Source organism: Lissotriton vulgaris, chromosome 2_1 (genome assembly GCF_964263255.1).
Source record: "Lissotriton vulgaris chromosome 2_1, aLisVul1.2, whole genome shotgun sequence".
Lineage (NCBI taxonomy): Eukaryota > Metazoa > Chordata > Amphibia > Caudata > Salamandridae > Lissotriton > Lissotriton vulgaris.
The window spans coordinates 1,288,929,055-1,288,956,814 of record NC_141687.1 but is presented as its reverse complement, the minus strand read 5'-3'; the positions used below and the strand labels follow the sequence as shown (position 1 = coordinate 1,288,956,814).

At 47.0% G+C, this 27,760-nt stretch overlaps 1 protein-coding gene across 1 annotated transcript in view; it reads right to left on the bottom strand.

Annotated features, from left to right (window-relative positions):
* The window catches only part of LOC147732519 (carotenoid-cleaving dioxygenase, mitochondrial-like), an 816,482-nt gene that overhangs the window by 328,945 nt on the left and 459,777 nt on the right, over positions 1-27,760 (bottom strand). The window contains exons 3-5 of the mRNA XM_086958818.1: positions 27,425-27,633; positions 2,497-2,612; positions 1,881-1,983 (exon numbers count right to left, since the gene is read on the bottom strand). Coding sequence (XP_086814944.1) covers positions 1,881-1,983; positions 2,497-2,612; positions 27,425-27,633 — 428 coding nt within the window. The remainder of the gene's footprint in view (positions 1-1,880; positions 1,984-2,496; positions 2,613-27,424; positions 27,634-27,760) is intronic.

Here is a 27,760-nt window from a genome sequence, read left to right as displayed (position 1 = left end):
GGGAGGGTGGGACGGGGAGACGGGTGGGCGGGGGGTTGTTGGGATGGTTTGTTTCGTTGAAAGAGAGGTACAGCGGGGTTGTTACTCGCATGCGGTCCAATGCTTGGGCACATTACATGAGCAGGCCACCCGGGGCGGCTTTGCAAAGCTGGGACTGTTGAACTTTACAGGTAGAGGCAGGCCCTGGAGGAGGCGTTGATTTATTTCGCCAATGATTGTTTTTTATTGCCTTAACACTTATGCCTTCACTGTTGTACCACTGTACTTAATAAAATACTTTAAACATAAAAATCGTGAGTCTCCCATCTGAGCCTGAATCAGTATGCATCTGGTACAAGACTTCTTTCTTGAATCAAGTCAAGAGATTTGTGATGAACAGGCAGTGTTGTGCACATGAACATTGAAGTGAGTAGATTTTTAGCATTTATTCTTCGAGTCATTGCAATCTGCTCACAGAGAATCCCATTTGTGTGAGACTGCAGAAATGTTCATGAGTTTATGCTGTACAGCCAGTGCTGGAACTGAAAAAAATATACTTTGGGAACCTATAAATTGGGGTCAAGGTGTGTCAAAAGAAAGGGGAAGGGGGAATGGGCAATAAGGACATATGCAACAGTAAATGTGTTCTTGATTACTTAATTGGTAACAAACTGGCTGCATTTAAAACTATCTTATAGGGTTAAAGCATCTGCTGAAGGGATCATTGTGCACTCAGTCAATATGAAGGGATTAATTATATCAGTGGCAAGCTAGCTCTAGTGGTTAATACAGTTTTCACAGAGTTCTGTGTTTTGTCCAGACACAGTTTTGACTCATAAAGTAACAAATAGGGTTAATGTGCCTGCACATTGTGTAACATGAAGATTTACAGATTGGTATTTTACTTAGAAAGGCAAGCGGGCAACTGCTTTTGATGCTGAGATAATTTTGTCACTTTCAGTTCTTAAGCAGCAAACCTTCGAATATAAGAAAATGATCTATTTACCGGTATCGAGGAGCTGCATGCAAACTGTAAGTCATGGGGCTAGATCCTTACTGTATTTTTCGCAATCGGTTGTTATTCTATGATTGAAAAGAAGGGTTCCTTTGGGAAGTAATGAAGTCTAGTTAGTAGATGCAACCACAATCGCTGACATATTGTTCCTCCCACAATTCACTTTTAACATATAATATCTACAAGTATGAATGATATGTGATTACTACACTTTATAACCCTCATCCTCTTATGTAACATTTCCTGTACATTGATTTACACATGTGTATGATTTATTGTGCCGCTGTCTGTGATGTAAAGCACTGTGACACCCTACACTGGGATGAGTAGCGCTATTAAAGAAGTAAATAAAAAAATTAGTAGGTGCCATTTAGATCAGTATTTGTGAACTTGCTCATACAGGCAGATACATTTTGCATGCTTACAGTGCATGCAGATCTCTTACATAGGCAGTTGAATAAAGTTAAAAACCTGCCTCCAATAGTTTTTCTCAAGTTTTTGTGACATGGTAACAAGCTGTGTGTCTTTGTTTCTTTCCTTCCATTGCATTGGCATCTAGGTGTTAGGCTCCAGGTGGTTCCGAGTCAGAATGATAGGAGCAAAGGATGGCTCATGGCCTTTGAAATCAGGGCTATGTTTTGGGCCCAGCTGAAATCTAAAATCAGAAAGCCCCCTTGACGTATGTACGTTGCTCCTCAGAGCGGAATGCAGACAGCGTGCAGGCGCTGTTGAATGTGTCAAGGTGTTGCAAAAATGATACCAGGAAAAATTCAGTATGTTTCCCTTTGTTGGACAGATCCCAGATCCGAACCAGAAATAGCTGACGGAACCAGGATCTGGTGCAATCCCTCTACTTTCCAGCACTGTGTACAACATAAAGGCCTACCGTGCTTGCCATACGAGTTGCCCATGTTGAACACAGTCCCATCTGGATCATAATGTGGATGTGCTGTAGCCCCGTTCACAGCGATAAATTTGCTCCAGTCCACCTGCAAGTAAATACATTTTTGTAAAATGATTATTTAACCCGATATGACAATGGGATGAATTTTCCCGCATGGCATCTGTTTACTTTCTTCACATATTAAATTAAAGAAAATGATGACTTATTTGAAGCATTGCCTACATGTGCCAGAGCTTCAATTTACCTAGTTCCAGAGATAGTGATACAATTCAATGCCTATCATTTTGAATATCATTTCGTATTTGTCTTTTTTTGGGACTTTTATGGGTCTAAAATTTACCAAAAGGGCTTATTGAATTATTAAGGTTCAAATCAAGAATTATCAGTTTTTTCCTTTAATAGGTGTAACTATTACCTATTACTGCCATTGATACTGGAAGCAAATTATTTCCAATGTGTGAGGGTTTATTAAATACCTCTCTTTGTAGCATTGTCAGCAGAGATAAAATAGAAATTCTATTTTGAGGCAACAGTATAACAAAATTAACATCACAGTACATTTTTAATTTAGTAATTACAAGCAGTAAATATTTAATACCTTATCCTTGGTTTCCAGTGTCTTAGGATCCACTCTATACATAAAGTTGGTCTCAGTGCTAACATAGTAGTCGCCTTTGTAAGTGGTGTAATTTACATTGGCATTGTCTGTGGATCCTGAAATAAATGAAAATGTAGTTGCAGTTCAGCCTTCTGGAGGAAAGAGTCTAGTCAACGAATACCAAAAGAACGGAATTGCTAAAAGCCTAGATATTCAAATAACTAGCTAAATCTACTGCATAAATCAATTTCAGTTTTCTGGAACCTTTCATTGTTAGAACATTTTATTAAATAACAAGTTCCATGTTTTGTGAAGTAGGCATTTATAGTATAATTTTCCTAAGGAATCACTGTTTTGGAATGCCTTAAATTCAATGATAGAACAAAGCATCATATTGATATTTTCATTAAAAGTTAATAAAAGTAACTTTTATTTGCACTTAAAAAAAACACAGTCACCAAGGAAATGAACAGACTTCCAGAAACCTGTGTTCGCCGCCGGTTACTGAACCTTATTCCCCTATTATATACAGATATAACCGCTTCGGTCTGGGCGGCCTACTCGGCTTCCAGACGTTTTCCCATTGGACGGGGAACACACCAATGCTGTCCACTCTCCTCTTGTCTCTTCACACTCGCCATGGAGCCATTGGCGGCCTGGATTCGAATAGACGCCCAGATGCGCGGTTTTGAATGGGCACCAGGAATCTCCGACCGCATTGTGCTCTATGCGGACGAGGTTTTGTTTTCTTCTCACAACTCTTGACCGGACTGGTCCACGCCTTCATCGCATTATGCAAATCTTTGGCGAGATGTCTGGTCTATACATGAATCAGGGGAAATCATTTCTGTGGCCATTGCGGGTGACTGGTTGCAGGAAGTAGTGGTGGTTCCAGACGGTTTCAAGTATTTGGGCATTTTTCTCTTGGCGTCCCAGTCAGTGGCGTGGAACAAGAAACTCGCCCCCCTGTGGATACAGGTGAGCGATCAGACACGTGTGTGGTCTTATGTTGCCCCTGCCCCTCTTTGGCAGATCTGCCATCTTTAAAATGGTTTCCCTACCCCGCCTTCTTTATCAATTACAAAATCACCCCTATCCAATCAAGCAGACGTGGTTTTGCTAATTTAACGCTATTCTTGCCCGGTTTCTCTGGGGAGCTGGTGCATCGCGAGTTGCGCTGAGGACCTGTTTCCAGTCTACTTACTCCAGTGGAGTGGCTACCCCGGACGTTCACGCATACTGTATGGCCTCACACCTCCTCGTCCTCAACAACTGGCGGTGCTGTGATCATGAAGACCAGGGGTACGCCGTAGAACATTGGCTGCTGGGAGACAATGGTTTTCACATAGTTCTCTATTTAACTGCACTGCTCAAGGTGCTACCGCCTGCCACGTCACGATCTTTAGTATCTGGAATTTGGCGCTCCGCCAAATGGGTTGGTGTGGGAGTCTCACCAAGGAAACTCCACTATGGAATAACTGACAGTTGCCACAGCTGGCAGAACTGCCCGGCTTTCTGGGCTGGGGAGCCATTGGGATAGACACGGTGGGGACAGTTGTACATGGCTGCACCCTCAAGTCCTTTCATGACATAAAAAACGGAATATGCTATGCCCCGCACGCAATTCTACCACTATCTACAATTCAAACATGCTTTTACCCCCTACATATCCCGCCTGATGGAGATACCCAAATTCAACCCCATTGAGGCTAAAGTCTTTGTGGGAGAGTTGGGGGACCACAGGATAACTAAAATCTACCGTACCATTATCAACAACACACCTACCACTCTACATAAAATTAGGGAGGCTTGGTAGCAGGATCTAGGTCCCTTAGAAGAAGACGACTGGGTGGAGACCCTGGAATCCCCGCGCAAGGCAGCGATCGCGGCCTGCCTGCGTCTTATCCAGTTTAAGTATCTACATAGAGCTTATTATACCAGGCATAGATTGTGGCGTGCCAGGCTATCTCCACATTGCTTATGCTGTGGGTCAATGGAGGGAGTTTTCCTGCATACTGTATGGTCCTGCCCTGCTCTGTTGAGGTTCTGGAGGGGATGTTTACATGTCTATATGAAGTATTGGGGTAGGATATTCACTCCTCCCCGAGGCTGGCCATGCTACATATTTCAGAGGACCTGGGTGGCAACAGGTACAAGAATCACCTTTTATTTTTAGGCCTTACATTGGCAAAGAGAGACATCGCCCGTGCCTGGAAGGAGGAATCCCTGCCATTGATTGGGATCTTGAAAAAAGGCCTGGACTTCTGTATGGGCATGGAAGTCCCAGTCTTTGAAGCAAGGGGGTGCCGTCGGAAATGTTATAATATCTGGAAAAGGTGGGCTGACTATAGGGATCTGTATTTGGAGCCCCCCCCCCCCCGATACTGCAGACTTATTGTTGTGCATTTGGCTGACTGGACTATGCGTAATATGCATGCTGGATGTGACTACAGGTGGCAAGGACTCTCCTTATATATGCGACATTTCTCCCTGTCTAGCAGAGGCAACGTGGTGCAGTTATTTGTTTTTCTGTTATTATTTCTCTTTGTAACCTATTGTTTGCATGACCAGTATAATGTCCTTGTTGAAAATGTTGATATCCATATTTGTCATCTTCTATGTGCACTCTGGGTGCCGTGAGAGGCATTCTCTTTGTCCTTGTTGTCAACAATAAAAATATGCTGTGAAAAAAAAAAACCTGTGTTCATTTCGGCATGTAATATAGTAGGGATTGGCAAAGTATATATTTGGCCATGCAGAGGAACAAAATTCAAATTAGAGAGATTAGATTTATTGCACAAATAATTCAACGCATTATACAAATTAAAAAAAATTAACAATTGGTTTACCGAACCTAGCCATAATACAAAATTTAAAAGGCATAGTAAATCAGGTAAGCCGATTTAGTGTAAAACTCATTTACCGTTAAGCTTTTGATACGCAAATTGATCATCATTAATAAGAAGTCATAGCTGAAAAATAGATTGTCTCTAAACAAAAACATATACATAGTTACTTGTCTATAGCTCTATCTTCCTATACATTAGGGCCTTCTACTGACTGTTAAAAAGTATTTTACACTCTGGGAAAATATTTGGGATATCACAGTTTAAACACTGCCCAATATCTTCGTGGCTGGTCTGAATACAAGCTTTTAGGAACAAGGGCCCAAGCCAAAACTGACATTCACTTTCAATTTCTTTACAAAGAAGGGGCAGTTTCAGTGGTGGGTAGTGTGCATTTATATTGTTCTATTTTATAAATAAAGTTAATTTTCTTACATACTAGTATTGTAAACTGAAGAAATCTTAGACATGTTATTTTATGACTCATGGCGTTTGCTTCTCCAAATAACCTTGCTGCAGTATAATGTAAAGAGAGGAAACGATATAAAGAGACAACTTCTTTTTTGCGAAGTCATCATACTCTAAGATTCCTGACATTATTATTATTTGATAAGAAATATTGCCCACATGCATCAAGCATTTTTGGAGTCGCAAACGGTGCGATTCCTTAAAATCGGCCGTTTGCGATTCCAAAAATGCTTTTTGAGATGCATCATTGGTTTTAGTAGAAAATCGCTAATTTTGCGATTTTCTAAAATGTGATTGCATTTAAGGAATCGCAATTTTGCGATTCCTTAAATGCAATACATCATTCTTTAAAAAAATTGCGATCTTGAAGATTGCAAGTGCAAATTACCACGAGGTTGAACCTCGTGGTAATTTGCGAAAAATGTTTAAAATGTTCTAATTTGCATTTTAAACAATGTCATGTTACAGACACACATGTCCTTAGGACATGTGTGTGTGAAACATCCATTTTAAAATACATTTCAGGGGTGCAGGGGGGGTCCTTTGGACCCCCCCATGCACCCATGGAATGCATCAACATTTGCGATTTCAAAATTGCGAATTCGCAATTTCCATTGATTCCTATGGGCCTTTTGGCCCATAGGAATCAATGGGAATTGCGAATTCGCATTTTTGAATTCGCATAATATTTGCGATTCGGTAAAAATTGCGATTTTTACCGAATCGCAAATATTAATCACTTTCAATAATGCATCCCGTTTTGCGATTCCTTATTTGCGATTCGGTAAAAATCGCAAATTTGGAAACGCAAAACGGGAGCTTGATGCATGTGGGCATAAATGTCTTAAATTGTATCAGAGATTATTGTTCAGGCAAAGATTCAAAAGTTTTAGCTAATAAGTAAGGGATCTAGATGTCTTGCCCAGGAATTGAGATCTGCAGTTCTGGATATAATTCCACACTAAGCTCTTTAGGGAACTCTGGTCAGCTAACCAGAGACAGATGCACAGCTAAATATATGATGCCATACTGGCTAATTCATGTCTCTGTAGAACAAGCTCCAATTTGGGGTGGCATGATAGGTGAAATATAGAAGGTTAAATTCTTTCTATAAGCATTGTACGAAGCAAAGGACGACCTTTTATCTTAACTACTCTCAATTTAGTTTGAGCAAAGGCACTTCCCAGTCTACCATGTATTTTATAGAGAGCACAAATGAAGGATGAACTCCTCAAATTAAGCTTTGCTGGATAATATCTTGAAGTCCTCAGATCTGTTAGCCATATTCTCAATTAATTACAAGTAAAAGTGGAATTTTGTGTTTTACTGCTGATTGTCCAGGTACCCCAAATTCACATTTCTAGAAAATATTAAAATCTTAGATGTACTTGTGCTAAATGCCAACTTATTAGCATTATTCTAGGCATCAAGCATATTTAAGGTCCTATGTAAACCAATTCACATGCAGTCAAGTGCTGCAGTACCATCGGCATACTGTATTTGCCAGCAATTTTGGGGGGAAAGGTTTACATTTTATGAGCCAAGGGCTAAAATGAGGGTGCTAAAAGATGCCTATTATAGTTCCATATTTGTACAAATGTGTCAAAGAGGAAAGAGCCAATACAACATTTTATTTTTACCTATGATATGCTGTAAAGAATCTGTATAGCTTACTGCAAGTTCTGGTCAATGACCCCTGCCAGCAGCTTGCTGCATAACAGTCTGCTGTGTACAGCATCCAAAACTTTTCTATAGTCTATAAAAATAGAGCTCGGTCCCAAAGATCCGGGTGCATTGATAGGCTGGTGCGGACAGTGTAAATACATTATATATGGTGCTGCATTCTGAACGATAGGCGGTTTTATAAAATGGGAGCAGTCCCTTTTTTTATTCACACATTCCTCAAGATTAACCAAAAGGAGTTTGGCATAAGCCTTTGAATCAACATTAAAAGGGTTATTAATATGTTATTAATTGATCCTTCACTTTGCCTTTCTTGACTATGGAACAATACTGAAATTATGTGAATATACTGTGTTTACACTCCATTCGTGTTAAAAAAAGTTTCGAGAGGGCATGGAATAATGCACCCAAATGGGCTCAAAATTGAAAAAAGGACGCGTTCCATGCTAAAATATTTCGCCAAATCGCAGTTTTGCATTTCACATAATTTCCCCAAATTTGTACATAATAATGCAAATGAAAATTATTTTAATTTAATATACAGCTAGAGGAGAGGTATACAGCAGCCCCAACTCTGATTTATCCAACTGCAACTTATATTATTCTATAGCTTTCTTATTGGATGTTTTGGTGTTTTTTTTATATATATATATTACCTACTGGCGGTCGCCAGTAGGTATATATAGTTAGGATATTTTTGAATAGGGATTTCTGAAAATTCTATGTTGAATAACTTTGGCGTTGATGGACGGAATTGGTTGAAATTTTCAGGAAAATGGCACATTTTGTTTCTGAGCGTCCCCTGAAAGTTTGGGGGGGGGGGTTTTGTCAAGCGGGGGCCGAGAAAAAAGGGGGGTCCCAAAACGTGTTTTTAACATTGAGTTTTCCATAGGGCGGTTGGACTCACTTTTAGCTCGAACGGCTGAATGGATTTCCACAAAACTTGGCAAAATTGTAGGGACTGGTAGCCCGATGTGCCTTTGCTATGTCTCAAGATATATGCTCCAGTGGTTTTTACGAAAATTAACTTTGAAAAATATATATTGGGCTACATTGGGCTATATATATGTTAGAGCCCAAATGTAGCCCAATGTAGCCCAAAGATGGCCACCAGAGACAAAAAAAACAAATGTAGCCCAAATAACAGCCAGATGTAGCCCAACTATAGCCCAGTGACAGAATGTCCCAGAGTGTTCTAAAGAACAACTAGAGCGCTAACAGTCTTACTTATGACAAAAGTATGGCACACCTAAAGTCATCTTGATTGGAATAAAGTGTTAACACTTAAAACATTTAATTTGCAAAGGAACAAAATGAGGGGGTTCATTTTGCTATAGAAATTATGATTAGTGCTGAAGAAAGAAAAATTAGGGCACATTTTGAGTGACTTCTCAAATCCTCTTATATTTCATTAAAAAAATTCTGATATGCAGTCTCCCAAGATGGCCACCAGAGACAAAAGAGCCCAAATGTAGCCCAAATATCAGCCAGATGTAGCCCAACTATAGCCCAATGACAGAATGTCCCAGAGTGTTCTAAAGAACAACTAGAACGCTAACAGTCTTACTTATGACAAAAGTATGGCACACCTGAAGTCATCTTGATTGGAATAAAGTGGTAACACTTAATACATTTAATTTGAAAAGGAACAAAATGAGGGGTTTCATTTTGCCATAGAAATGTTATATATATATATATATATATATATATATATATATATATATATATATATATATATATATATATATATATATATATATATATATATATAGTTAGGATTTTTTTGGATAGGGATTTCGGAAAATTCTATGTTGAATAACTTTGGCGTTGATGGACGGAATCGGCTGAAATTTTCAGGAAAATGGCACATTTTGTTTCTGAGCGTCCCCTGAAAGTTTGGGGGGGTTTCGTCAAGCGGGGGCCGAGAAAACAGGGGGGTCCCAAAACGTGTTTTTAACATTGAGTTTTCCATAGGGCGGTTGGACTCACTTTTAGCTCGAACGGCTGAATGGATTTCTATGAAATTTGGCAAAATTGTAGAGACTGTTTGCCCGATGTGCCTTTGCTAGGTCTCAAGATATGTGCTCCAGTGGATTTTGAGAAATTAACGTTCAAAAAAATATATATATCTGTGACAGCGTCCCGGTTAGCGCCCCGGTTCGCGTACCAGACGCGTAACGGAACTTCGCGAGGAGAAGCGGATTGGCTCTCCGGTGACTGTCAACATTCTAAACAGTCCGGAGCGGCCGCCATCTTGTCTCTCGGTAGGATCGAGAGACAAGAAGTGGAAATAAACGAAGGTGGAAATGAATGAAACGGGGCAAGGTAGATCTCTCCTGACCCCCGAGGATTGATGTGGGGGCTATTAAAGGGCCCAGCGGGGCAAAAAAATAAAATACATTTTTTTTCGATTTTTCGCAGTGGAAGCGCTACCCGGTACGCAAACCGGGTAGCTCACCGGTAGCGTAACGGGAGTCCGCCATCTTGTGTTTCGGACGAATTTAGTCACAAGATGGAGGATAAACAATGTTGGGAATGGGTATAAGGGGGCACGGGAGACATATCCTGACCCCCTAGGTTTTCTGAGGGTGGCTGAGGAGGCCCATATATTTTTTTCAAATTTTCGCACGGTTAGCGCCCGGTCCGCGCACCGGGTAGCGTTCCGGAAAGCGTAACAAGGGGAAAACCAAGGGAAATAGTAAAATAATATTTTAGAGTGCTTTGAGGTAGGGTAGCTCTGAATAGAGCTGTTGTGTAGTGTGGGTGATGTAAGTACCAACATGTAGGTACCAATGAAGAGTCTAAAATTCAATGTACACCGTCTCCTCTGTAGATATTTTGTATGTTCTAATATGGGTTATTTAAATGTAAATGTGTGGAAAAGCACTTCATGCTTTAAAGCAATTGTATTTTTGAACTGATTGTTCTTTCCTCTTAGTCCTCCTCTTTGTTTTTTTTTCCCCACACTCTTCTTCAGCATGATAGTTGATAAATTTGTTCCCTCAAAAAATTTATATACATAAAAAAATTATATTAAATACATATAAAATATATTTTTCCTTTAAAAGAAGAATACATTTTACAGCTTTTGATATTTGCTATTAAAAAACCATTGAAATTCACTGAAAAAAACATAGGTTATAGACCATATATAGTTAGGAATTAGCATTTACAAAACCTTGAAAATCCACTGAAAAAACCATAGGTTATAGACCATATATAGTTAGGAATTAGCATTTACAAAACCTTATTTTACTCACACAAAACCATTGAAATTCGCATATATAGTTAGTTGCACTAACTATATATCGCGCACCCGCAATCCACTGCTGATCATGTCACATATTACATCATTCATGACATGGTCAGTGACATCACTGATGACATCTCAAATGACATCACTGATGACATCACTGATGACAACATCCAGTGACTGTATGTTTCTGTAAAGTTAAAATATGTCTTACATATTGAAGAATGAGTGGATGTATAAGTGTCTGGATGAAGGATTTAGTAGGTGCATGACTGATTGTATGAGTGAGTGATTAAATGTGTCTCACTGAGTGCATGGGTTAGTGACTAAACTGTCTTAATTTGTGCATCATTATGTCTGTTGTTCTGTAAACTGCTGCATGTGTTGATCAGTAGCTATATGAGTAACTATATGGGTTATTGATTGGTTGCCCAAGTATTTGTATGGGAGACTGAGTGTGTGTGTGGGTGGCTGGGAGGTGTATGACTCTGTGCATAAATGTGTGAGCAGTTGATTCACTAGATGTATGGGTTCAAAAGTGCATGTGGAAACAGCTGTATGGGCGGTTGACTGTGTGCATGAGTGTATTGGTGAGTGAATGGATATCTCAGTGCTACATGTCAAAGTAAGTACATATGTAAAACACAGTACATGTGAGAGTTGACATATATAAATAACTGTGCATAAGAGCCAGTGAATGTGTGAGTGGCTGTATGGATCATTGTGAACTTGTATCAGGGATTGTATAAGAGAGTAAATATGTGTTAGTATATGTTTGAATAAGTAAGGTGTGTATAACTGTATAGTTGAGGAAATGGAGGTGTGATTGATTCTTTGCATGACTGAGTAGGTGTGTGAGTAACTCCATGGATGAGTGACAGTCTGTGAGTGTCTGTTTACACTGAGTGTATCTAAGGTTATATTAGAGTCTGAAGAGGTTCATCGTATAATCACATGAATGATGTCATCAGTGATGTGATCAGTAATGTCAAATGAGATGTCATCAGTGATGTCATCAGTGATGTCATTTGAGATGTCATCAGTGATGTCATCAGTGATGTCATTTGAGATGTCATCAGTGATGTCATTTGAGATGTCATCATGATGTCATCAGTGATGTCATTTGAGATGTCATCAGTGATGTCATCAGTGATGTCACTGACCATGTCATGAATGATGTAATATGTGACATGATCAGCAGTGGATTGCGGGTGCGCGATATATAGTTAGTGCAACTAACTATATATGCGAATTTCAATGGTTTTGTGTGAGTAAAATAAGGTTTTGTAAATGCTAATTCCTAACTATATATGGTCTATAACCTATGGTTTTTTCAGTGAATTTTCAAGGTTTTGTGCTAATTCCTAACTATATATGGTCTATAACCTATGTTTTTTTCAGTGAATATATATATATATATATATATATATATATATATATATATATATATATATATATATATATATATATATATATATATATATATATATATCTTACTTTATGGTGACTCTATTATTTGAGGTATACTGTGTGAATGTATCCAAATAAATGCTCTCTACACCAAAAACAAAAGAGATTTAGGTCTTGTTGTGAAATAATCTGTTATTATCAATCAATCAATCACGGAATTGTAAGCGCGCTACTCACTTGTGAGGGTCTCAAGGTGCGGAGAGGGGAGGGGGGAGGGAGGGTGGGGGGGGGTGGACGCAGCTCCGTTTAGACGAAGAGCCAGGTCTTGAGTGTCTTCCTGAAGATGTTGGGGTCCAGTGTTGTGGAGGCATGGGTAAGTATCTTAAAGGTTATTCTCTTCTCGACGGGGAGCCATTGGAGATCTTGCAGGTGTTGGGTGATGTGCTACTGCAGAATGATGCTGAGGACGAGTCTGGCTGCGGTGTTCTGTATGGTCTGCAGTTCGCGGAGTAGAGACTTGTTGATTCCGGCATAGAGGGCATTTCTGTAGTCTCGTCTGCTAGTTATGAGTGTGTGGGTGACAGTTTTTCTTGATTCGGGGGGGATCCATTTGAAAGTCTTGCGAAGGATGCGGAGGGTGTTGAAGCAGGTGGAGGCAAAGGTATTGACCTGGCGGGTAATGGAAAGGGAGGAGTTGAGTATGATGTCAAGGTTCCGGGTGTGGTCGGTGGGGGTAGGCGGGCTGCCGGTGGGGGTGGGCCACCAGGTGCTGTCCCATGCGGTGGGGGAGGCTCAGAGGACGAGGACCTCTGTATTCTCCGAGTTGAGCTTCAAGCAGCTGCTGCGCATCCAGGATGAGACGTCCTTCATACCTTCCTGAAAGCTGAATCTGGTGGTGACGCACAAGTTACTATTTGTGTGATGATATATCTGTAAGAGATATTAGTTAGTGAAAGATTCCTTACCTTAGAATATCCCCAGGCGTCAGACTGGATCCGGAAAGTTTTGCTTAGCAGTACCCCTGCGCGTCGGTAGGTGGCGTCGTGCAGCTCCGCGCCCGTCACTGGCGTTGTGAGCACCGAGATGACGTCACAGAGACTACTTAGGCGCCACCCAAGCGTGCTGACGTCAGTTCTGTACACGACTTTCCGTGCCGAAACGCAGAGCCATGGAAGATACTGACCATTGGTGCATAAAACTAGGGCCTTAAAAGGAGATGACCTTAACCCTAGTAATCAGTTCGCAGAACGGGGAGGATGGGTGGGGTGGTAAGGAATCTATCACTAACATATGTCTCTTACAGATATATCGTTATACAAGTAGTAACTTGTGCATCTGAAAAGACACGTTAGTGATAGATTCCTTACCTTAGAATAGATGCCCCAGCAATACCAATCCCGGTGGTGGGTCTGCGAACAGGATTAAACCAGAAAGTCACGGAGCACAGAATGGCCAAAGAAGCCGTCTCTCCGGACCTGACTGTGAAGGCAGTAGTGTTTGGTAAACGTGTGCAGCGAGGCCTACGTAGCTGCCTGACAAATGTCCTGCAGGGGAACGCCGTGTCACAAGGCAGTAGTGGCTGCAGTTGCCCTGGTCGAATGGGCACGCAACCCCACAGGAGGCTCCTTTTTGGCCAAGGAGTAACATGCTTTTGATGCAGAGAACGACCCACCGGGAAATGGTCCGTTTGTGCACAGCCCAACCTTTTTTGGCGCCCACGTAGCCAACAAAGAGCTGATCATCCACCGGAACTGTTCTGTACACTGCAGATAGAAAGCAAGCAGACGTTTTGGGTCTAGACGGTGGAGCCTCTCCTCTTCCCTGGAAGGATGCGGAGGTGGAAAGAAGGTGGGCAAAGTGATGGTCTGCCCGATGTGGAAGGGCGTGACAACCTTTGGCAAGAAAGACGGACGGGTCCTTAAAACCACCTTGTCCGGATGAACAGAAAGAAAAGGAGGTTTAGAAGAAAGAGCCTGGAGCTCACTCACTCTTCTGGCAGAGGTGATAGCTACCAGGAAAGCCGTCTTTAGAGTAAGAAGACATAAAGGACAGTTATGAAGAGGCTCAAAGGGAGCAAACATCAGAAAAGTCAAGACAAGATTTAAGTCCCATTGAGGCATTATGAAAGGCACAGGAGGAAACGTGTGTGTAATGCCTTTGAAAAAGCGGTTAACAACCGGGGACTTAAAAAGAGAAGGCAGATCAGGAAGCCTCAGGAAGGCAGAAATGGCAGAAAGATAGCCTTTGATGGTGCGCAGAGCAGAGCCCTTCTGGGCCAAAGAGAGGAGAAACAGAAGAACCTCAGGAACTCTTCAGTGTTGGTGATTGAGGCCCTCCTCCACCCGCAGGTTTCCCTGAGCCTCATCCCTGGTGGTCCAGTGGACCTCTGTCTCCTTTCTTTCTTTCTGCTCCTTCACTCGTTTTTCTCCCCTTTCTATCTTTCACCTTTCTGCACCTCTGCTCTTTTGCACCTTATTTCTGCCCATTCTCCCTTTCTCTCCCTCTGCTCCTTCACTCGTTTTTTTCCCCTTTCTATCTTTCACCTTTCTGCACCTCTGCTCTTTTGTGCCTTATTTCTGCCCATTTTCCCTTTCTCTCCCTCTGCTCCTTCACTCGTTTTCACTCTTTTTTTACCCTTTCTATCTTTCACCTTTCTGCTCTTTTCTGCATCTCTGCTCTTTTGTGCCTTATTTCTGCTTATTTTCCCTTTTTTCTTTATCCCTTCTTTCCTCCCTTTACCTTTCCCCGCCGCTGCTGCCCCCGCGGCCCCTCCCCCCCAGCACGACCGGCCCAATCCAGCTCCCCTCCCCGCCTCCCAGCTGTCCAGCCCTCCCCGACCCCTACTTAATGGCGGCCACTGCGGGGACAGGCGAGCAAGACCACTGACTCATTGTCAGTGAAATTGCTCTCCCACCCTCGCAGCTCCACCATTAAGTGAGGTGCCCCTGCCCCTGCACTCTTCAGTGTTGGTGATCGAGGCCCTCCTCCACCCGTAGGTTTCCCTGCGCCTCATCCCTGGTGGTCCAGTGGACCTCTGTCTCCTTTCTTTCTTTCTGCTCCTTCACTCGTTTTTCTCCCCTTTCTATCTTTCACCTTTCTGCACCTCTGCTCTTTTGCGCCTTATTTCTGCCCATTCTCCCTTTCTCTCCCTCTGCTCCTTCACTCGTTTTCACTCGTTTTTTCCCCCTTTCTATCTTTCACCTTTCTGCACCTCTGCTCTTTTGTGCCTTATTTCTGCCCTTTTTCCCTTTCTCTCCCTCTGCTCCTTCACTCGTTTTCACTCGTTTTTTTACCCTTTCTATCTTTCACCTTTCTGCTCTTTTCTGCATCTCTGCTCTTTTGTGGCTTATTTCTGCTTATTTTCCCTTTTTTCTTTATCCCTTCTTTCCTCCCTTTACCTTTCCCCGCCGCTGCTGCCCCCACGGCCCCTCCCCCCCCCAGCACGACCGGCCCAATCCAGCTCCGCTCCCCGCCTCCCAGCTGTCCAGCCCTCCCCGACCCCTACTTAATGGCGGCCACTGCGCGGCCGCGCAGTGGCCGCGGGCTGCGAGCGCGCCGCTGGTGCACCGAAGGCGCGTCAAAGGCAAGCACGTCTGCGCCCGTCTGCGCCCGTCTGCGCCCGTCTGCGACCCGTCCGCAACCAGCACCAGGAACCCTGGACCTCTGCCCCGCCAACGCTACGACCCAGCAGCACTCCACGCACTCAGCCCAGGCTGCAACAACAACTGCAAGCTAGCATCACCAGCCGACACCCATGGACCCTTCAGCTGTCACCGCTGCCGGCACACCTGCAGCACCGCCAAGAGCACGGATCCAGCACAACCCGCCCACAAAACACAACCGAACCGAAGACCCTGCAATGCATCCTCCTCAACGTCCGATCCCTCCACAAACACGCAACAGAAATCTGGGACCTCCTCGACAGCACCACCCCAGACGTAGCATTCTTCACCGAAACCTGGACCAACACCACCTCGGGACCGGACATCGCCATCGCCATCCCCCAAGGATACAAGATCTCCAGGAAGGACCGCCCCATCCACCCAGGAGGAGGAATCGCCATTGTCCACAAATCCAGCCTCCGCCTGAGCACACTCCCTGACGAGTCCACAGAACTGATGGAACACCTTCACTTCAAGATACTGGCCAGCCCCACCGCCACCCTCCGAGGAACCCTCATCTACCGACCCCCTGGACCCCGCTGACCCTTCGCCAACTCCATCACGGACATTATCTCCCCGCAGGCCATCGCATCCACCAACTACACCCTGCTGGGAGACCTCAACTTCCACCACGACAATCAACTGGACCCCAACACCACATCCCTCCTGGACAACCTCCACAACATTGGACTCCGCCAGATCGTGACCGAGCCCACGCACTCAGCAGGACACACCCTCGACCCCCTCTTCACTACAGGAAACTCCATCACCTTCAGCCATACCACCAAACTCCCATGGACCGACCATCGTTGCGTCCACTTCACCTTCAGAACACCCACCATCCACAGACACCAGCACGTGCTTCCACAAAGAAACTGGACCAAAATCACCGATGACCAGCTCACCTCCTCACTCAACAACTCCACCCCAACCATCGCGGAAAACGACGACCCCAACACCGCAGCCCGAACCCTGCATAGATGGATCTCGGACAGCACCAACACCATAGCCCCCCTCAAGAAAAATAATACCCGTGCCAAGAAAGCCAGATGGTTTACCACCGAACTTCGAGAGTCCAGGCGCACATGCCGCCGCCTTGAAAAGGCCTGGAGAAACACCAAATCCACAGAAGCCCACAACAACTTCAGAGCCGCCACCAACGCCCACCATCAACTCATCAGAGAAACGAGGAAAAAAGCGATTGAAGACAGAATCTCCACCCACGCACACAACAGCAAGGAACTCTTCAGCATCATCAAGGAGTTCGCCCAACCCACCAGCGAGTCTACCGACATCCCTCCCTCACAAGACCTCTGCGACAAACTCAGCATCTTTTTCCACCACAAAATCAAGAGCATCTACGACAACTTCGACGAAGACAACCAACACACTGAACCCTCACCAACCACCCCCGACACCCGGAAACCAGCGATTGATGACTGGACAGCCCTCACCACCGAAGACACACTGAAGACAATAAAGTCAATCCACTCAGGGGCCCCCACGGACCCCTGCCCCCACCACATCTTCAACAGAGCCGCCAACACCATCGCACCCATGCTCCGCCAAACCATCAACCGCTCCCTGGCGACCGCCTCGTTCCCCGACGACTGGAAACACACCGAGGTCAACCCCCTCCTAAAGAAACCCTCAGCGGACCCCACCGACCTAAAAAACTAGACCCATCTCCCTGCTCCCGTTCCCAGCGAAAGTCATCGAGAAAGCCATCAACAGCCAACTCGCCACATTCATTGAAGAACACAACATCCTCGACTCCTCCCAATCCGGCTTCAGAAAAAACCACAGTACGGAAACCGCCCTCCTCGCCGCAACAGACGACATCCGCACCTTACTGGACAAAGGAGAAACAGTAGCCCTCATCCTCCTCGACCTATCAGCGGCGTTCGACACAGTCTCCCACCGCACCCTAATACGCAGACTCTACGATGCAGGAATCCAGGACAAGGCCCTCGACTGGATCTGCTCCTTCCTCTCCGGCAGGACGCAGCGGGTCAGACTCCCCCCTTTCCTCTCGGACCCCACACCGATCACCTGCGGAGTCCCCCAGGACTCCTCCCTCAGCCCGACGCTCTTCAACGTCTACATGGCTCCACTTTCCCCCATCGTCAGAACCTACGGACTCAACATCGTGTCATATGCAGACGACACCCAGCTCATTCTCTCCCTATCCAACGAGCCCAAAACCGCCAGACGCAACTTTCGAGAAAGCATGGAAGCCGTCGCCAAATGGATGAAAAACAGCTGCCTTCAACTAAACACCAACAAAACAGAAGTACTCATCATGGGCCCAAACCCCGACGCCTGGAGCGACACCTGGTGGCCCACCGCCCTCGGAAACCCGCCAACCCCCACAGACCACGCACGCAACCTGGGAATCATCCTGGACTCCGAGCTCAAAATGGACCGCCAGATCAACTCTGTCTCATCTTCCTGCTTCCACACCCTCCGCCTCCTTCGTAAGACCTTCAAATGGATCCCCCTCGAACACCGAAAGACAGTCACTCACGCCCTGGTCACCAGCAGACTCGACTACGGCAACGCACTCTACGCCGGAATAAACAAAAACCTCATCCGCAAGCTACAGAACATCCAGAAGGCCGCCGCAAGACTGGTCCTCAACCTGCCAAAACACTGCCACATCTCCCAGCACCTGCGCACACTCCACTGGCTCCCCGTCGAGGCGAGAATCACCTTTAAGATGCTCACCCACGCACACAAGGCCCTCCACGGCACCGGACCAGCATACCTGAACAGCCGACTCAAATTCCACGCACCCCAAAGGACCCTACGATCAGCCCAGCTTTCCTACGCCGTGGTCCCCCGCACCAGAAAGACCAGATCGGGAGGCCGCTCCTTCTCCTTCCTCGCGGCCAAAGCATGGAACGCCCTTCCGCTCCACCTCAGACAGACAACATCGCTCCCCATCTTCGCAAGAAACCTCAAAACCTGGCTCTTCGACAGACCCCCTCCTTGATGGAATGGAACCTGCACCCCCCCCACCCCTAGCGCCTTGAGACCCTTACGGGTGAGTAGTCACGCTTTAACAAACTCCTGATTGATTAAAGGGGATCCACACCTTTGCTGTGCACCACGCCACAAATTTGTTCCATCGGCAGGCGTATACCGTTTTAGTGGAGGGACGCCTGGCAGATAGAATGACATCACAGACTTCGGGAGGACGGTCAAAAGCCATCAACTGTCACTGCTCAATCTCCATGCATGGAGGTGGAGGCAGGACAGGTTCGGGTGGAGGACGGCCCCCTCCTGCTGCGACAGTAGATATTCCCAAAGAGGCAGACAGATCGGGGATTGATGCTCATACTGAGTAGCTCGGGATACCATACTCTTCAAACCCAGTCCGGAGCCACAAGAATAACTTGGGCCCGGTTGCTCCTGATCTTCTTCAGCACTCTGGGCAGAAGTGGTATAGGCGGAAAAGCGTACAGTAGACCGCAGCTCCACTCGAGACGAAAAGCATCTCCGAGCGAGTGCCGCCTTGGAAATTCCACGGCGCAGAACCGATGACATTGCGCGTTCTCTTGGGTGGCGAATAGATCTAAACAAGGCTCTCCCCACTGCAGAAAGAGACCTTGCGCCAAGTACGAGTTCAGACGCCATTCGTGATCCATTATGCACCGGCGGCTGAGTTCGTCCGCCCTGGCGTTCAGAGAACTTGCCAGGTGTTGAACCTCCAAGGTAATGCCTTGATGTTCCAGCCATGTCCAGAGGCGCAGAGCCTCTTGACATAGGGTCCACAACCCCACCCGCCCTGTTTGTTGCAGTACCACATGGCGGTGGTGTTGTCCGTGAACACCTGCACTACACTTCCCCGGACAGAGGGAAGGAATGCCTTCAGTGCAACTTGGATCGCCCGCAGCTCCAGAAGGTTGATATGGAGCCGGGACTCTGTCGGAAACCAGAGGCCTCTGATCTCTGCCTCTCCCAAGTGGCCATCCCATCCCAGGAGGGACGCATCCGTCACCACTGTGTGCTCCGGTTGGGTGGAGGGGAGGACAGAAAGGGGAGTGCATAACCGTGACCGATTATTTGTAGCACCCACTTGTCCAATGTGATTTTGCGCCAGTGGTGGAGGTGGTGGCGGATCCTGCCACCCACCGGCGTGGGGTGCTCCCTGAAGCTCGGATTAGGAAGGCTTAGAGGCGGAAGCAACGGAGGTGGAAGTGGACTGACCCATGCGCTGGTTACCCGACCCACCTCCGCGGAATCCACGGCCGCGCTGAGGCTGGTTCTGCACAGGCTTGCTGGAAGAGTGTGCCTGGGCCACGAAAGGAACAAAACCCCGGCGTGGCAGGGTTCTTAGTGGAAAGACCCAAAGACTTGGCTGTGGCCCAAGAGTCTTTAAACCGCTCCAGGGCATTGTCGGCCTTATCGCCAAAGAGGCGGGAACCATCAAAGGGCATGACCATGATCAAGCTCTGGACATCTGGTGAGAACCCAGTGAAAAGCAACCAGGAGTGGCGCCGCAATGCCGCAGTCGTAGAAATTGCCCAGCCCAACGAATCGGCGGTGTCCAAACCACACCTGATGGCAAACTTCGCCGCATCCTTGCCTTCCGCAATCGTTTGGGAAAGTACAGTCTGGACCTCCTCAGAACACTGAGGCAAGACCTCAGCTACCGAATCCCACACTGCATGGGAGTATCGGCAGGCGGTGTTAACCCCAAGCTGGCTGAGGAGAACAACCTCTTGCAGAATTGGTCTAGCCTTTTAGAGTCCTTATCCAGCTGAGCCGTGGGAAAGCACTCTGCGACGTCGAGGCCTGAATGACCAGGCTCTCAGGCGTGGGGTGAGTGGTCAAGAAGGCGGGGTCACCTGGCACCGGGCGATGACGCCTCGGGACGTTTTTATCCACCGGCGCCCCCGAGGCCGGTCGCAACCAAGTGCCCAAGAGGACTCGGTGAGAGCCTCATTGAAAGGGAGCAGCAGCTCAGACGACGTAGACGCCGTCTGGAACACCTCCGTAGGGAGGTTGGTCTTAAGGGCCACCGTAGGGAGGTCGAGATGAAGAGCCTCTGCAGCACCATGATATAGGAAGCACCCTCCTCCATAGTAGGTGGAGGAGAGTCAAACCCCGGGTCAGAAGACACATCAAGCTCGCCCACATCTTGAAGGTTGTCCACCCAATCCTGCTCGGAGTCACATTGCCAGGCAAGGGGGTCCTTGGAGCCGTCCCAGTCCTCGTCCGGTTCCGGAGTAGAGGGAGCCGGCTGCGGTGGCAGGGCCGGAGCCAGAGAGGGGGCAAGCGGCACCAGGAATGACGCCGTAAGCAACGACGGTCGGTGCCGAGCCGGAGCCGTATCCCAATGCGGATCCCAGGTCGGAACAAAATGGTCCGAGAACTGGGGCAGGGGTGAGATAAACGGCACCCAGTGCGGCGCCTGTGGCGGAGCCAAGGGCCGGAGCCAGCGGTACTGCACCTCATGGCGGAGGTGCTGGATCCTGTGGCGCCGGGGCTGGAGCTAGTGGCGGAACCGCCGGGCCCACAGAATCAGGACACGGGACCGCCGGGCCCAAAGGCGTGCAGGCGGGAGCCCTAGGCCTAAAAAGGCAGTCCATGGCAGCAAGAAACTCTTGCATCTGTTCGGGAGTCGCCGACGGACCCAGGTATAGCGGGTAGGCCGCGGGACTCCCCGATTCCAGAGGAACCGCAGGGGCGGAGCCCCTGTCCCCCTTGTCTGCCTCCGGGGAGCGACAGGGGGACGTCAGAGAGCGAACACGCTTCTTCGACTTCTTTTTATGGCGTCGCTTACCGGAATCTGAAGGCGAAGACTTGGAGTCCGAGGAGCGACGGTTCCATTCACGTGAGCAGTCCTGGGAACGGCCCCTAGACCCGGAGCGGTGGTGAGGGGAGTGCCGGACCTCCAGCAACTTCCTGCACCGCTCCCGCAAGGCCTTCGGGCCATGGTTCGACAGTCTCGACAGTCATGATCGGTCTCCAGGCAGTAGAGTAACACATTGTGGGGGTCCGCCACCGACATGTTACGGCAGCATGACCCACAAGACCTAAATCCGGGCATCCCTACGTGCACCAAGAGACGAGAAGAGGAGACAAAAGTCTCAAAAAAGTAGTCAAAAAATGACTGAGGTACATGCTCAATCTGGATCTGTGCTTTCGGCATGGAATAAGAAAGAACTGACGTCAGCGCGCATGGGTGGCGCCTAAGTAATCTCCGTGACGTCATCTCGATGCTCACAACGCCAGTGACGGGCGCAGAGCCGCACAACGCCACCTACCGACGCGCAGGAGTACTGCTAAGCAAAATTTTCCGGATCCAGTCTGACACCTGGAGATATTCTAAGGTAAGGAATCTATCACTAACGTGTCTCTTTCAGATGGGGGTCTTTGGTGAGGGAGAGGATAAGCCAGGTTTCGTCGGCGTAGGAGACAATGTTGAGTCTGTGCTGTCTGACGATGGCGGCGAGGGGGGCCATGTAGATGTTGAAGAGCTTTGGGCTGAGTGATGATCCTTGTGGCACTCCGCAGTTGATCTCTGTGGGTTCTGAAAGGAAGAGTGGCAGTCTGATTCTTTGGGTCCTACCGGTGAGGAAAGGAGCGGAGCCATTCAAGGGCGGTTCCACTTATGCCTGTGTTACGGAGTCTGGAGGCGAGTGTGTGGTGGGAGACGGTGTTGAAGGCTGCGGGGAGGTCGAGAAGGATCTGGGCATCAGTGTGGCCTTGTTCGAGGAGGGTTCTGATGTCATCTGTGGCAGCGAGTAGGGCGGTCTCGGTGCTATGGTTGCTGTGGAATCTGGATTAGGAGGGGTCAAGGATGGAGTTCTCTTCAATGAATTTCATGAGTTGTGCGTTGACGGTCTTCTCTGTGACTTTGGCCGCAAAGGGAAGGAGGTAGATGGGTCGGTAGTTCTTGAGGTCCGAAGGATCTGCCGTGGGCTTCTTGAGCAGGGTCTTGACTTCTGCGCGTTCCCAGTTGTCGGGGAAGGTGCCGGTTTAGAAGGTGGTGTTGATAGTGCATCGTAGTTCCGGTGCAATGGTGGCAGTGGCTCTGTGGAAGATGTATGGAGGGCAGGGGTCCGTGGGTGCGCCTGAGTGGATGCCTTTCATGGGTGAATCGATGTCTTTGGTGGGGGTTTGGGTTCAGGAGGAGATGGTGGGTTGGTTGGCATAGTTGGAAAGGGGGGGTTTCGGAGTCCGGGGTTCATTAGTTGAAATTGTCGTAGAGGGAATTGATTTTCAGATGGAGGTAGGAGCTGAGCTTGTTCCAGAGGTTCTGGGAAGGGGTGATCTCCGTGGCCTCGCATAGGGGTTTGGTGAACTCTTGGATGATGCTGAAGAGTTCTGTCAAGTTGCAGGCGTTGGCAGGGATCTTGTTCTGGATGAAGGTTTGCCTGGTGGATCTGATGCGGTGGCGGTATTCTGTCATGCTGTTCTTGTAATTGGTGCGGTCTTTAGGTGTTTTGCTGATTCCCCAAATCTTCTCTAGACCTCTGCAGGTGCGCCTAGATTCCTGGAGATCGGCAGAGAACCAGGTGGCCTTCCTAAGGTATAGACTGTTGGGGTTGCCGAGGGGGGCGAATTTGTCTGCGCAGTTGGAGATCCTATGTAGTTCTTTGGCAGCGAGGTTGGCATTGGTCGAGGTGGGGGAGCCATCAAGGTGAAGGTGGAGTTGAGATGCTCCTCAGTGACTTTGCTTCAGTTCCTTTGCAGTGGTCGGGTGCAGGATTGGGGGCGGTGGGTTTGTTGGCGTGGAAGTGTTCGCAGTGGTGGTCAGTCCAGAGGGGTTGCGTGGTGTGGCTCAAGTGGATGTTCTTACCTCCTGTGAAGATAGGGTTGAGGGTGTGTCCTGCCTTGTGGGTGGGGGTGGTGACGAGCTGTTTCAGTCAGAGGTTTGCGAGGTTGTCCAGGAGGGTTGAAGAGTTGGGGTCGTTGAGGTTGTCGAGGTGGAAGTTGAGGTCCCCAATGAGTATGTCGTTAGTGGAGGAGACGGCGTGTGGTGCAACGAGGTCGGCGATGGTAGGGGCGAACGCAGAGCGGGATGCACAGTATGGATCTGGGGCTGGTCTGTATCTGGAAGTGGAGGTGCTCGGTGCTGGACTTGAGTCCCTCGTGGAGAAGTGGTGAGTCGGAGGGAGCTCTTATATGTGATGCGAGTCCTCCTCCTGGGCGGTTGGGGCGGTCCTTCCTCTGGATCCTTCAGGGATGGCGGTGGCGATATCGGTGGCGGAGGCGGCGTTGTTCCAGGTTTATGTGAAGAAGTCGACGTCTGGCAAGAGGGTGTCGAGGAGGTTCCAGATCTCTACGGCGTGTTTGTGCAGGGAGCATTTCAGGGCTTCGGTGGTGTTGGCTTCTGGCATGGGGGTGGTGTCCGTGGGAGTGTGGTGAAAGTCTGGTGACAGTGATGGCAGGAGACCTGGCCGTGGGTGGTGTTAGGCATGGACAGCTCGCAGTTGTTGTTTCTTCCGGGGCTAAATGCGTGGAGAGCAGCTGAGTCGTAGCGGTGGATGATTGGAGATCCGCGGTCCCTGGCACTGGTCGCGGTCAGACGCAGATGGGCTTTCCTTTGGCGTGCCAGCGGCATGGCCGCCATTAAATAGGTGAGGGGGAGGGAAGCGCAGCTGAGAGGCGAGAGCGGGAAACAGCAGGGGGGAAAGGCCGCGGGGGCAGCTGCGGGGAAAATGGGCAGCGAAGTGGACACGGTACAAAGGCACAAAAAAGGCGCAATACGAGCAGGCACAGTACAAAGAGGCACAATAAAGAGAAATAAATCACAAAACAAGCAAGCACAGTACCAAAGGCACAAAACAATACCAGGAGCAGACCGACAGAGAGCAGCCTTGGACCCAACCTACACAGGGCAGCGGCACAACAACAGCGGCGGTTTCACAGCGGAGCTGCAGGGGGAGAAAGCAGGTCACTGATCCAGGAGGTCAGGGTTCTTGCTCGCACGGTAGCACAGCAGCCAACATTAAATAGGGGAGGGAAGCGTAGCTCGGAGGCGGGAGTGGGAAACAACAGGGGGGAGGGGCCGCGGGGGCAGCAGCGGCGGGGAAAGCAGGTAGCGAAGTGGGCACAGTATAAAAGCACAAAAAAGGCGCAATACAAGCAGGTACAGTACAAAAAGGCACAATAAAGAGAAAAAAGTCACAAAACAACCAGGCACAGTACAAAAGGCACAATACAATACCAGGAGCACACCGGCAGGGAGCGGCCTTGAACCCTGCCTACACAGAGCAGCGGCACAACAGCAGCAGGGCCCCCATCCCCTGTTGGCCTCTGCTACGTGCCTTTTACCATTGCGGCTTCTGCTGCAGCCTTTTTCTAGGGCTGCAGCACATGCCGAAATGGTAAAAGGCATTTTTACCACTGCCTACAGGGCATTCGCATTGTAATGGGGCAGGTGGAATCGCCAACATAGAGTAGGTCGGACAACTGCCCAAAACAATGGAGGTCGGGCAGTCGTCCGACCGCTATTGTAATCAGGCCCAAAGACAGTTCCCCCAGATGGAACAACTAGTTCAAACAGTAGTGAGAACTTTTAAGATGTCTCAGACAGCTGGAAATCCTGATCTTCCAGCTCCCATCATCTCAGAGGAAAATCTCAGTGGCTCCTAGATATGTGTCAGCACAGACTTTGGCAACATTCTGGATGAAAAAAGCATGCTGGTAGTAATAGATCATTACTCTAAATATCCGGAGTTACGAATAAAAAAACTATGTCAGCTAAAAAAGTTGTACCAAGCTTGAAAAGGTGATACCGATTCGTGGGCTGCAGCAAGAACTCCAAACGGATAATGGCCCCCCGTTCCACAGCCAAGAGATATCTGACTATTTTAAATCATTGGAGATTCCCCACACGAAAATAACTCCTTTATGGCCACAAGCCAATGGGGAGGTGGAACCCCTTATGTGCACCATCATCAAAGTTATCTACATCGCTCATGCTAACCATCAGCTGCTTGACTTGCAATATATTATTTTGTCAGAAATTACAGACAGACTCCTTGTGTGATTATCAAACCGTCCCACAACCAAGCTTGTTTGCGTTGAGTGGTCATGGACAGTATTCTTCAACACCCGAACTGCTCCTTTATACATTGACCAAGTGTCAAGGAATCATTGAAGAAGCAACAATGCAGCCAGTCTGTGAAGAAGAACTAAGATGTCAAATTATCTACTTCTCTTCAAACCCTCTCAATGGTGAATGGTACACTCACTGGTGACTGATCATTGTGAGGGTGAAGTGATCACAAGGAATGTGTCATATCTTGAGAAGGGGCACACAGGTGGGGAAGAGAGGGTTCAAATATAGTTTAGGTAGTATTTCCAGGTCAAACCAGACCAGTTAATGGTAAGGAGAGCAGCTTGATCCAAGAGAGTCAATGACTGAACCGGATTTCATTAGGAATGGGTCCCGATCTGATATACCAGGGACTGCTATGACTCCTGAGTTTAATGCAAAGGTTTCTGTGAGGGGTTCCCAAGGAGATCACCAATGGGCATTTACATTATACTTGTTACTGGTACCTTAAACTAGATATGTGTGTGCACAAGTAAAGAAATGTTTCTTTAGTTAGGTCATTTTGTTGATTTTGAACATTTTATATTTTGGGAGGAATGCAATCTTGTGGTTTGAAACATTTGACGGGGTATACAGGGTCAGAGCTATGGCCAATTCACACCCACACACATATTGCTATGCGGACCTGTCCTAGGTTACTGGTTTAACTTGGTCGATTTCTAGTGGTAGCTTGAACTGTCAGCATCAGATGTTGTAGGTGAGGAAAGTGCATCTTTCTGATAATGTAAATCAAAAAGGCAATAGCAAAATTAATGTTATTTTTTTCTTACAAGCATCAGGCAACATTTCTCTTCTGAGAAAATTATTTTGGGATGTTTAGCCATTAGCCTAAGAAGTGAAAACAATATTATTTATTTTACTTTAAAAAATAACACCATGGCAATTTGAAGTTTGAAAGGTTCTCACAAAACTCTGTGAAGTAGAGTTCCACATCTCTGTGCACAGTGCACTTCTACTAGGAGCCCAGAGAGTGGACGTACATATTACACATAATTTGAGAGAAACAATCATAAGGCTGATTTTGTTCAATGATATGATTAAAGAATAAAAGGTTTCAAAGAATTAAAAAAATAGCAGGTAGCATGACAATCAAAAGGAAATATAAAACCAACAATCCACCCTTAGTGCCCAGGAAACTGAAGCAGGTAATAGTGCAGCATGACCAGACTGACTGGGTATATGATATCTGAAGCCAATCCTTCAAGTGAGATTTAAATTAATGTTACTAAGTCTATGCACCACTTAGGTAAACTGATAGGTTTGCTTCAGTTACATGCAGCTTCCAACATAGCATTTTAAGCAGCAAAATAGCCCTCAAACATCGAGTCAGCTACCGTATTTCATTGGCCTTGAACCATATACAAAGATTTTCGTCAACAAATGGAAAAGGAACATTTTCACTGGCTCAGCACTGATAACTAACTCTAACAACCATTGCACATTCTGTAATTCCTCCAAGTGCGTTTGCACTGCATAGATGAACGTATGTCAAAATTCACTAAACAATTTCCAGATGCTACAAACATACTAAACTGAAATGTCGACATGAAACGCTCAAACATGCTCTTGCATGGGTCCGGCAAGGCTATGGTTCCAAATTCTGACAACACGATGCGGTTGTAGGCTTGGTTTGTCGTATAAGAATCACTCTGCAGAAACTTGCTCATGTAAGTGACAGCGCCATCTGCAATTCGAAACTGATGCATCAGAGCCATGCCGTCGAACCAGTGGTTGTACCTAAACAAAAGAAAGAAGAAACATTATTTAAAAGTTTATAATTAGAGGCTGCCTTCCAGGCAATAATACAAACAATATCATTCTTTTTTGACAAAACACTATTATTTATTGGTGCAACTACTGAAAA